Source organism: Macrosteles quadrilineatus, unplaced genomic scaffold (genome assembly GCF_028750875.1).
Source record: "Macrosteles quadrilineatus isolate MER2022 unplaced genomic scaffold, UCM_ALF_1.0 Scaffold_8__2_contigs__length_117827958, whole genome shotgun sequence".
Classification (NCBI taxonomy): Eukaryota; Metazoa; Arthropoda; class Insecta; order Hemiptera; family Cicadellidae; genus Macrosteles; species Macrosteles quadrilineatus.
In genome coordinates this window covers 29,589,528-29,601,760 of record NW_026542601.1, presented here as the reverse complement: position 1 = coordinate 29,601,760, position 12,233 = coordinate 29,589,528, and the positions used below count along the sequence as shown (strand labels likewise).

General features: G+C 37.3%; 1 protein-coding gene across 12 annotated transcripts in view; it reads right to left on the bottom strand.

The window, feature by feature from the left end:
* Window positions 1–12,233, bottom strand: part of LOC129000828 (G protein-activated inward rectifier potassium channel 3-like) — a 92,083-nt gene that overhangs the window by 6,957 nt on the left and 72,893 nt on the right. For all 12 annotated transcript variants that reach the window (XM_054427857.1, XM_054427869.1, XM_054427858.1 and 9 more), the window contains 3 exons: window positions 8,401–8,593; window positions 7,314–7,529; window positions 2,416–2,572 (listed from right to left, as the gene is read on the bottom strand). In XM_054427857.1, the coding sequence (XP_054283832.1) occupies window positions 2,424–2,572; window positions 7,314–7,529; window positions 8,401–8,593 (558 nt within the window). In that variant the 3' untranslated portion in view covers window positions 2,416–2,423. The remainder of the gene's footprint in view (window positions 1–2,415; window positions 2,573–7,313; window positions 7,530–8,400; window positions 8,594–12,233) is intronic.

Genomic DNA, 12,233 nt, shown 5'->3' with positions numbered 1-12,233 from the left:
GTTAACTTCTAAAAAAAATTAATTAAATAAGAAAAGTTGTTGTTACTTTCACATCACCCCATTATAAGAAAGCACAAAGATGTATACATTAAGAACATTTCTACTCTATATTGCTATTAAAACGAATTTGCAGTGTGAGTTTTTTCTGTGATATATTTGACTTAACGGTCAATAATGGAAGAACCTTTTTCGGTTGAAAATAAAATTGTAAAATTTTAAGTCCGTTATAATGTGTTTTAATGTTGATAATGTTTCAATGGACTACAATGTCGGGAGTATGTTTGTATATAAGTATGTTATATATATACCGGTACGCGCATTTATATTATGTATACGTTATCTCCATGTTTATCTATACTGTGGCAAAAGTCTACATAACCATGCCGAGCCTGCCTTCTTCTCCACCAAGGGAGTGCCTGCTTAAATGGCAACAATCTAGTCGGCCCTGCCTTTGTCGTTCAATTGACAACCGGATGTTCAACAATAGAAACACCTTCTTCCGGTAGCGCACGCGCGCTTCAACTCTGGTTTAAACATCGGTTTAAGTGGCATCACTGGCATTGGCATCTATTATACCCGGGTCCCGGATCACCAGCTGGGTGAATATGGCCATAACCACTGTGTTTGTTAAGCAAATGCAACACAAATTGGGAAGATAACGACTAAAATATATTTTCATAAAAACTGTCAAAATTATATTACAAAAGCGTGTAAACGAGTTAAATCACTTAATTTAAAACAAATACAAAACCATTGAATTATCTTGAACTAAAATATTAAATCCACAAACAGTGGATTCATGACACTGAAAAATAAGTATGAGGGTACAGTTTTTGTTTCTAACCAAGAGTGATTATATAACTACGAGGGCAACGTGCACGAATTCGTGTATTGCAATAAGGTCTTTGCAAATTAAAACGAAAATACCATCTTCAACGATTATGTTAGTTTCATACATTATTGACAAATAAAACAACTAATTTACAATAAATTAATATTCTTGATTGTAAATCTAAAGCAAGCGCATTTAGTGGCTACTTTGTCAGCGGATGAGGTGTCTGAGGTTTCACCTAGATGAGGTGACACGATGTAGATGTTTTGTAGCGGTAGAGAAAACATACTTTGATACTATGCTGAATCTGAATGGCAGCTAGTTTATAGTTTGCTGATCTTAAATACCGTCAGTTACAAAGCTACAAAGGTAATAACACTTTTCCTGCAATTACATTCAGCTAAAAATATCCATTCCACGCCTGCCTATACTTAAATTAAAGGAATGAGTTGTTAACAGCGCAGCTGAATTTCAATAGTTTTTAACTATTTGATCGAGAAGAGTACAAAAGTTCATTGATCTTTTTAAAACTTGTTCCTAAACAACAAATATTGTTTACCGCAGACTTCCCAGTGTAAGCGATATCCCTGGGAACAAGGACACTGACAGTATTGGGTTGTTACAAGTTACACGTAATAGATTACAACGTTTACAACAAACTAGAAGAAAGAAACTTGGACTGAGAGTAGAGAGAGAATAATTAGCATTCTTACACCACACTTTGTCATCTGACTACACATTAAAGACTACAATGCAACATGTAAGAACTAATGTGGTTTATTTAGACTCTTTTAGTGATGTTGTATTACTGGCTTTTACATGTGTAAATAAAATTAGTCATTCAAGATTATTTCGTCTATCTTCTTCACACCACTTTCGTAAAATCTTGCAATCTTGTTAACATAAGGAACTTTTGTATAGTAACTCCCTCTAAATTCATCAAGTTTGTTCACTACATAAGCAGTGGAAAGGCAACAAGAGCGCGTGGAGTTAGTGGGAGTAGTAGGGGGCGACTTAACTGTCCTTCCTCAACTAACTGCTTGTTGTGTTGATTAGGAAGCTGTCATTGCCACCTTCACCCGTCGGTAGAATAATAATGCTACTGCTATGATTAGTAGTGAAAATATAGGCGTCTTGGAACATTGCAAGCATGGGAAATAGAAGGGGTGAATTTAGAACATATTCTTAGAAGTTCGCTTTATAAATAGGGTAGAATGGTTGATCAAAAACGTACACTATACATTTGAAATTACAGGATTTATTTTAAGTTTTGATTATTTATTTTTGTATAAGAGTGTGCGTGAAACAAATATGTCTGAGATACGTAGAATCACCTATCAGGTACCACAAGTTCTCAGTTTTTGCATCCAAAATACAATTTTTGAAGAGTTAAATGTATTAAATTGCCAAATTCCTAGGGAAAAGAGAGCATAAACTATTTTAAGGCAAGAATGAAAACAGGCAAAGTCGCCATGAGAAGACGCAATAGTCATGGGTATTATAAACATCGAAGACGCTTACTTGACGAAGAATCATTTGTAAACTGAGAAAGTATGCAAATTAATTAAAATACTTTTTTTTACCTGTGATGTCAAATGCGGGACTCCGGCCCTGGGACATGCTGAAGCTGGACGACACAACTGTCTGGCTTCCCTTGCAGTCCCTGGAGTCCCTGAAGTCCCTGGGGATCTAGGGTCACACTGGTTACGTCAGGGGAGGGCGCAGGGTGTTTCTGGATATCTGGAGATAAGTGCATAAGTCAATGGTTGATGTTTGTAAATAAGTTTAAATTCAGAAGTGCATTTACTAAGCCTATTTCTTGTAATGGAGATTTTGAAACTGATTTTGAAAGGATTTTTTATCAAACGTAAATTTGGTTTTGGATAGTAATTTTTAAACAAAATTTAACTGACCCTATTTTTATCCGGTAGCATGTAAACATGAATAAACACAAGGAAAAACGGGACCATCCCTAGTGTTTTACATCTTTAATTAAAAGTTTTCTTTTTACAAACTGGCTATAACAGAATTTTTTTTCCAACTTCAACCTGCTGTAAGAAATCATGATAAATTGATAGCCAAATGAAAAGTGGCAATATGTATTTTTGAACTATCGGACAGAGATTATGAAATCTACTAAGAGACTGTGTAAAAGAGCGGTAAATTTTATGTGATTACAGTTACGATTTGGCGTTGTACATCCTTCATAACTGCAAGTTTTCATAAGGGGCTGATATAATTTGTACATTTGTAATAACTCCAATATGATGAAAATTTGAATACCGGTAATGTAAGAATATTTTTCGTGCAGAGTGTTACAATAATTTTAGTGGGCTATTCATGATTTCAACTATCATCGATATTAGATAAAATATTATTATTGCAGTTTTTTTTTATTCCAGGTAGAATATAAGCTTTCACTATTTTCATTTTCCGTTACTTTGTAAATCTACGACTAGAGCAATTATATTCAATCATATTTATTGTACTTACACATACACATACACACACACTTTCCAAATACATTTTCAATTAAAAAGATCAATAGCAGCAACTTACAATTCCAATTTTTAATTATCATAAAATTGGTTAAATAAAATTACTTATTATTGTTACTAGTTAAAAAGAGTAAAATAACAAATCGTTTGAGAACGCAATGCTTGATGACTTTTAAAAGTTGATTTTATTTGACTTTAAAATTTCAAACAAATTGACTCAAAGCTCAGTTTAACTTTATAATTAAACTATAATACTGTACTGTACAGTGTACGTATAGTATAGTGTACACAGCTTTAAGGCCAAGTCACACCGAGCTCGCTCCCGCGGCGGGAGCGAACTTTGGAAAATCGCTCACCATGTTATCAAATGTGCCAAGTCACACCGCACTACCGCGCGCCCGCGGGCGTGCGGTAGTGTCCGCCACGTCCGCCTGCTGAGCGACTTTTTGAGAGTACCGCGGCGGGAGTTTTGTCTAGCGCATGCGCAAATAGGCATCTCTAATGGCCAAGCTATTTCAAGTTTAAAAGTAATACAGTTTGAAATTAAATTCAACATGTTTCTTTTGTTTGATGATATATGTTGTTTTGTATTACCTTCGTAATATGTTTATCACCAGAAAAAACACTTTTGTTTACCATGCAAAAATTATGTTTACGGTGAAAATTTAATGTTCCCCATCAAATTTGTTATATTGCCGGCGTATTAAACAACGTTTTATTGTTTCATCAACTGTATAAATTTGCAACAACCAAACCTGTACCATCAATGTAAACTTGAACTTTCAATAGAAGGCTTAGCAAAATAATTACATTAGTTTTAAAATGGTCTTATATTTTTAATTAAAAATTTAAAAATATTTGTAGTGTAGCGAAATATAACGTTCAAAATACTGGAAGTATATAATTTATCCTCAACCATATTTAATATGCTTGCACTTCGAACACAAGGTCTAAATTAAATTTAAACAATAACTACAGTAAACTTGTTAAAGTACACTAGGCCTAACAAATAAATTAAGATTTAATTGCTTCTTAAACACTTTACTACTTAAGAAAATCTGCAAATTTACATGGCATACTAAACAGGTAAAACGAATTGTAATGAAATCATCTCAAAACTCCCGCCACGGGTGCGAACTTTTGGTGTGACATGGCTCGAGGAAAAACATCCGCGCGCGGTACTCCCGCGGCGGGAGCGGCGGATGTCGGTGTGACATGGCCTTTAAGGCCCCGTTTATGCACCAAGTGCGGTAGCGGTAGCGACAGCGGGAGCAATTTCTAACACCATTGAGTTAAATGGGGCTGTTTATGCACCAAGAGCGATAGCGATAGCGGTTGACCTCCCGCTGCGATTTCTAATTCGCCCGCTGTGTAGTTAGGAATCGCAGCGGTTGCTTGGGCTGAAGCCAGGGTTGCCAACTTGACCCACGCGCACGTGCACTTAGGACAAATAGTTGTGTGAATTATTTGGCAGAGTTTGAGTTGGCAAGACTGTGTCCCCCTTCCATTCTCCTTTGACCAACCGCTACCGCTATCGCTCTTCGTGCATAAACAGACTCATTTACAGCGGGAGCGGGCCCGCTATCGCACCGCTCCCGCACTTGGTGCATAAACGGGGCCTAAGGTGCAAAATGAGGTGGATTCGACTATTTTTGTTGCAAGTTTTTGAACTTGGTGTCGTTTGATAGGGAATTTCAAATGCTATATTGAAGTGACCTTGGCATTTTTTATACAATCAGCCATTTTATTTTAATTTAATTTCAAAAAATTTTCTAAAAAAATTTATTTTTGAAACAAAAAACTGTTTTTAAAGATTATTTTTCCGAAATAGTTTTTTTTTTTTTACTTAAAATGGTTACGAAATCTCATAAAGATATCATAAATATCTTTTTTTAGGCCTATATAAATTTAAAACACACAAACCTAAATGGCGGATAATTCACTAGCAAGGCATTTTTGGGTAAAATGTTGGCCTTGTTTTCATTTTGACCCATCAACCATATTCCTAAATTGTAATTACTTACGGGACACCCTGTTTAAAACAGATAAAGACAACGTTATGAATTCTGCTTTAAACGTTTCATGTAAATTTATGTGCATTTACTAATTACTGCGAAGCAAATAAAACACCATTATAATAAAAACAGTCTAAAAGTTTCATCAGCATTGGTACATTATAATTCTGCTTCAAACATTCAATTTGTATTTAGTGCTTGGTTTGCGTAGTATTTAATCACGTGTCAAATAGACTAACTCTTTATGTAGATGGGGGGAGGGGGGGTGTTGGGGGGGGGCAAGGCTGCAGGTTCCAATGAATAATATTAACATTGATCAGTTTCACACTATTCATGTCACTAAGTATTCGTTTGTCTGTATTATGAATACAATTTCGTATGGTTGGGTTTGACTTTCTGTAAAGTAAACGTTTTTTTATCAGTTAAATTTTTACCTTAGGAAGTGTTTTAGGTCCAGTAATACATAATTTGATTACATAACAATACCATGGCTAATAATTTGAAAAATAAATGTGATAAGTTATAATTTTTCAAGTAAGAGGTCTGTAGTGATTAAGTAATAAAACCTTGATACGTTAGTGTTTAATAGTTTAAATAATATAATACGGTATTTGCTATTAAAACAGTTCTGAACCAAATCTATAGCTATAAGGGTATTAATTGTGTATAATAGTATCAGGTTGTGTTTAAAGTTTTAAGTTGATATTAGTTGTTATGACCATCTGATTTATCAGAGAAACTCAAACAAATTAAGGCATTTTCTTTCATTCATGGTATATAAGTGTAAGTCGTGTCAAAAATGTTATCGTTAAGTTATCAAGAATCTTTCTATTCGTTTTACATACATTTTGCATATTTAATATAATAGAACCTATGCTTATGAATAATAACTAAGCCAAAGTCACAGGAAGTGCTACGAGATTTTTGACCTAACATAAAACTTTTGATTCCACCATTCCATTTAAGAAATCAAACTGTAGTGTAAGTATTTATTTATACTGTGATTTAAAAGAATAGAATGCAAACTAACCTCGTATAATACAACTATCACGCAATATTTTTATTTTTATTGCACTTGCATACAAGAATGAAGATAAAATGTGAACTACACTTTATAAAGTATTTAACTCGCATGATTAGGACTAAAATATGTAAAATAAAAATTGTTAAAGATAAGAAGTGTTCATTTCTTAGCAGTATTTGAACGATTCCAATGACATTAAGTACACAGTCAAACACACCTAATAAAATTGTAATATAATAAATATACTTTACTAGACTCCAATAAGATGGTACAAGACGCTGAAAATTTCATGTGGCAATTCATTACCATACAACATGTGTAAAATACTAAAAGATTAGTATGAGTAACGCCATGAAGTAACGCACTGTTGGAACAATAAACAACGCACATCAAAAGCTAAGTTGCAAAACAATGGAATTTCTTAGCAATAAAATAACACAGAGTTGGTGCTATGAAAGATCACAGAGACTGGGTAGTAAAAATTACACAATGTGTAGTGATAAAAATATTAGCAGTGTGAAAATATATTAACAATAAACGACGCGAGAGGCCCATGCGCAATTTTGCTATTTTGTATAAGCACAGAATCATGAGATTTGTTTATGTATGACTTGGATAATATATTGTTTGAAAAATTTATTAACTGAAAAATATACTTAACTAACAATATTTCATATATTTTGGTTTCAGGTCTGTATAATATAAAGAATTATCGATTTACTTACCTTCATCAGGCTAAAACTTTCTGTAAAAATAGCCTATTGAAAAATTCATTTAAGTAATGGTGTGTCTTAGTAATAAAATGCCGGTGTATCTGAGCGCTGGTCCCCCGGCCTTTTAACACTGTAAAGTCTCCAGGAGACGGTCAGGAGAAAGGTTTCATCATACAGAGTATATTAAAACGTGTAGAAGTTGGTATCCAATCGCGGCATCCCTCAACCTACCTGGTCTGTTCTGTCTGGCCAGGTTGTCCAGTTCCGACGCACTACAGAGTGGTGTGTCCACCTCGTAAGTGTCGTTGAACAGACTATAGTCCACCTCGTGCTCACCCGTCTCCTTCTTGAAGGACACCAGTGTCTGGAAGCGATGTCCCCAGAGGATCTCACTGGGGAGGTAGGAGGATCTCGCCTGCGTCGTCATCCCCGTTGACTCTATCACCCCTAGAAGTGTAAGGCGGGGGTGAGTGAAAGAGATGGGGGTTGATCATGTTAACGATTGTATGTAAAGTGAAGGACTCTGGATTCATCCTGACCGGTATTGGTTCTAAGCTGTTTGTCATTGAGTCTATTAATGATGATCTTATTGGACTATCAGATGCCACCAAATAAAAAGATATATGATATAAGTGAAAACCAGGGGTGAGACCATAGTCTTAAACTCTTAAAGGTCCAGTTCAAATCTAAGTCACAAATGGTTATTTTTGCAATAATTGTGTGACCCAATGGTACGATGCACACCTTAAACTTAAGATGTACTAACTTACATAAAGTTGAATATTCCTTTTATGTTAGAAGGATTTTCTTTATATTGGAAATCTCTATCCACTGAATTAGAGATACAACTGGAGGTAACCACTGAATGGGAGAACTACGAGACGTTGGCTGCCATTTGTGCTGGGGGATGAGGATAAAGTACATTGTACTGTTGGTGTATACTCAATGATTGTACCTAGTATATCAGTAGCATATTAGGGAATAAATGAGTTGATTCCCCCAGTTTGTTACTAACCTAACAAAATTACTCGATTTTCTAGCAGAGTTGCCCTTCCAGAGCTACCTCCAGTTTAATTTCAAGCTCATTGACTGCGTCCGATCTAAACCTTGCAATAGTAATAATAAATCGACACATCAGACTTAGAAAAGGTTATGAGATATTTAGGGAACAAAGGAAGTAGTTTGATGTGGAATATGTTATGAGAAATTAACTTGTTTTAAACTTGAATAATTGTAGCCTACGAATGAGATTTAAAAAAATATGGAACTTTTTTCTTCTCTCCCTCCTCTTTTCTGTTTCATCCTCAACAATACTTACCCTCCAGAATGACAACAATCTCGAACCTCTCCCTGAGCATGTCGGCTGCAGACAGCTCGTACAGAGGCGATGACGACGTGATCTTGTGGACTATCGTGGTAGGCCAGATGAAGAAGATTTTATCTTCCTCTCCATCCCCACCGACCTTCAGTTCCGTTTGGCAGAACGGCAGGACTTCACCTTCCTTGGTAACCTGTAGAACAAGTCAAGAATAGTGGAGTTAGGCCTTTTTGTGATTACGAAATTCTATCATAATATTTTAAGAGGAATAAACACAAGCGAATTCTAAAGGTGTCTAAAATTCTTATCAAAACTTTTGTTTGGCTGAAGAAGCACTCAACTGTGGTTTGGAGATAAATTATTGGTTTGAAGGAATCTACTTTCTAATTTTACCAGGCAAAAGTTCCATTGACTGTTTTTAATCACAGCTTTTTCTTTTCTATTATGACTCCTTGGTTTTTAGATTCCTCAGTCAATCCTTGTCCTACACTCAAGATCGATTAACTTACAAATGTCAGTGCCGACAATTCTTTCGGCTGAATATAGAGCACGAATTCCAACAATATAGCCGGGAAATCTTTTTGTATCTTGGCCAAAGCCCGGATCAAGAGTCAGTGATGGGACAATATAGAAGATCTTGCGTGTTTTATCGATTGATAAATCGATCGACACCTGGCATCTATCCATGAGTCGGCGTTAGTGCCAAATGGCATCTGAGATGCCAAATGCCACGCGGACCTACGAGGCCTTGTGTAAAGGAAGTGGCCAATGTTGCTGCTATATAGAAGCTGGTAGAAAAGTAATATTAACTCAATGGATATTTGGATAGGTAGAATAATTTTGTAAGAAACCGATTGTGTTAAACACAATGATTATGATACTTTGAAAGATTAGTTTTCCTTTGAACACTGTAAAACAATATTGTACTCTCGTCAAACCACAACTTAGGCCTACTAACTCTTGTAAATATTATGACAAGCCAATGTGGTTTTACGAAATCCTTTTAATTTCTCAATTTTAGCGTTGAGAACACTCTCGAAGTTCAATTGGCTTAAGTTTCATACACGTATTATTAAGTCTAAGTCAAAAAGGAATACACACGAGGGTTGGTTTTGGCAAGACAAGGAAAGAGAAGGGTGGAAATTAGAATATAGCTGTATGGCTTTGTTATATGCACAAAAACCGTATGCTTTAGTTATCTTGAATCAATGCATTTCCCCTATAACTCTGCTTGCCAATACTAAAACAATCCAGGATTAAGTTATAATACAAAACTTTGTTTGTTTCAGATACTTGAAGTATCTGAAAAGTATGGTCCTGGGGGTCCGGACCCCCCCCCTTCCGGTCTTAAATATAATATTTTTTGTTAAATTAAATGTAAAATTATATAATTATACTGTATTGACGTTGGGGTTGATTATTTTCAATGCCAAGAGAGCTAAAAAAGACCGTTTTAGGGCCTATATTTTTAAAAATTATCCCGGACCCCCCTTTTACCCGGACCCCCGGTCGGTGGACCCCCTATTTTGAAATCCTGGCTACGTTACTATCGTCTAGGATTTCAGAAAACGTAATGAATGATAATAAAACCCAAATAAGACATTATTAGAGTCTTAAAATTTTAATTCTTGATCTTGTGACGTAATTTTCCTGGCGGACGACAAGAGGTAAATTACGCCACCGGTAAGAAAACGAGATCCCAGGATTCGCCCTAGTCTGGTCGCGGGGAGTTTCCCAGGAGTCGATAGTGATTCGGATAGCCTAACTTTGATAGCCCTGGTTGTCAGAGCTCGAGACGAACGTTGCGGGTTACTAAACACCCTACTCGAAATCACCACTCTAGCCTAGGGCTTGTGGGGAAATAAATAATTTTGACTTGACTCTGTGGGCAAATATCTAAATGACACACTACTAGCTAACTTAACAAATCAACAAGTAAGCTAAGTAGGCACTCCGCTTACCTACGGAGTTACGTCGTCACCCTGAAACAAACAAGGTTAGTACAAGATAGGCCTAACCTAGCCTAACTCCCACAGAGTCTGAATTTACTAAAATGATAAGAAAACAAGTTAGCCTAAGTGATCCAGGTGAGGAACGAACAAAAAAAAAACGAAACTAAAAAGGTGAAACTGCTCCTTGAGCCAAAAACGAAAAACTAAAACTTTAACTTCCTCACGTGTTCAACTTAGACCAACTTCGACAGAACTTGTCCAGCAGAAACCTGTCTGCTGGAACAGACTTTGGTACGTCTGGGGAACTTTAAAAAAGGGGTTTTCAGAATTAAAAAAGAAAGTCCCAAGACGGATTATGAAACGTAATTGAAAATATATTTCACCAACTGCAGTACTTTACTCAAATTGTTGGTTAAGGCGTATGACTAGGTCTGCGAATCAGGCCTAGCCTTCAAGTTCAACCAAGTTAAGTACACGAAAACTGGTCAAATAATATACAATAATCTGTAAGTTAGTTACAAAACTTACCCGATGACGAAATTATATCAAAATATTCACTACGAAACAATACGTACGAACTTAAGCTTTCAGAGCTTGCGATACGAACTTAAACTTGCACGAATTTTCGAGAGCGAACCAAAAACGAAACAAACTTACGAAAAGCCGGGATTACGAATGACCAAAACTTCACAAAACTTCTTCTTACTTCACCTTCGTCTCAGAATCGAGACGAAAGTTAAAACGATTCCTGATTGGTCAACGAGTTACCGAAACAAAAAAAAAACTGGCAGCGAAGGCAGGCGCATGGCAGCTCTAACAGGCTTTATAGCTGCCTCGCTCACAAGGTGGATCAGCTGCTCATTATTCTCTCCCGTAGCCCGCCCTCAGACGCAGTCGAACAACCCAAACAACCAAACTGACACCAACGTCGTCTGCGGTCTTGGTATTTGAGGTTAGGTACGATGTCAGTTTAGTGTCGCGACTAGGCTTACTCAACAGCTTATGTTTAGCTGTTTAAAGTTCGTGGTTTAGCCGTTATTTTACCCCCTACACATTTGAACCGTTACACCCCCTCCACACTTCGGAACGAAAAAAAAGAAAAGCGAGAAAAAGAAAAAAAGCTGTTGAACTTTCCTGCAGATGACGCATCAGTAGGATCGTGGGCAGGAAAAGTTAACAGAAGCCGATGCCGGACCCCGTTGGTCCGACTGCTCCAGGGTGTTGACGACGAAAAATGGACGAAGTTACAAATGATGTAGACCGTCTGAGGCCGAGTTGCCTCAGAGGTCTAGGCGAAAACGAATCGGGGCGAAAAGTAACCAAAGGTGAAGAGTAGGCGTGGGGTTTACGAAGGTAGGGTAGTACGGCAGGCTCGGGGTCTCGGACGTGCGGCGAAGAGCTTCTCACGATGATACGTCACCCCCCAGACGAGGGTTATCTATGGCTGCTTGTCGGCAGCTTGACGTGGCTGAAAGGACTGACGAACAAACGGATCGCAATACGTTGCTGGGGTTGCGGGATCCTTGCATATTAGTCACGTGCACAGAAAGGTTTTAAGTCTTTCACGTGCACGACGTGCACCGCAGCAGAATCCTCATCTCGTACCTCGAAGAGATTAGCACCTCGACGACCGACCACAATGCAGGGGCCATGATATTTTGGTGCTAATTTCCCTACGATGGCGTCCGCAGCGGAAGACAGGATGTGAAGTCTTCTCATCACCTGCGCGCCAACTTCGTGAGTCACCTCCCTACGACGGAGGTTATAGTAGGTCGATTGCCTCTCGTAGGCAGCCTTGAGGTTCTTGTGTGTCTGCGTGATCAGACGCTGAAACTCATCTAGTCGTTTGCGATGGGCCTCACTTAACGAGGGACCTTGGGG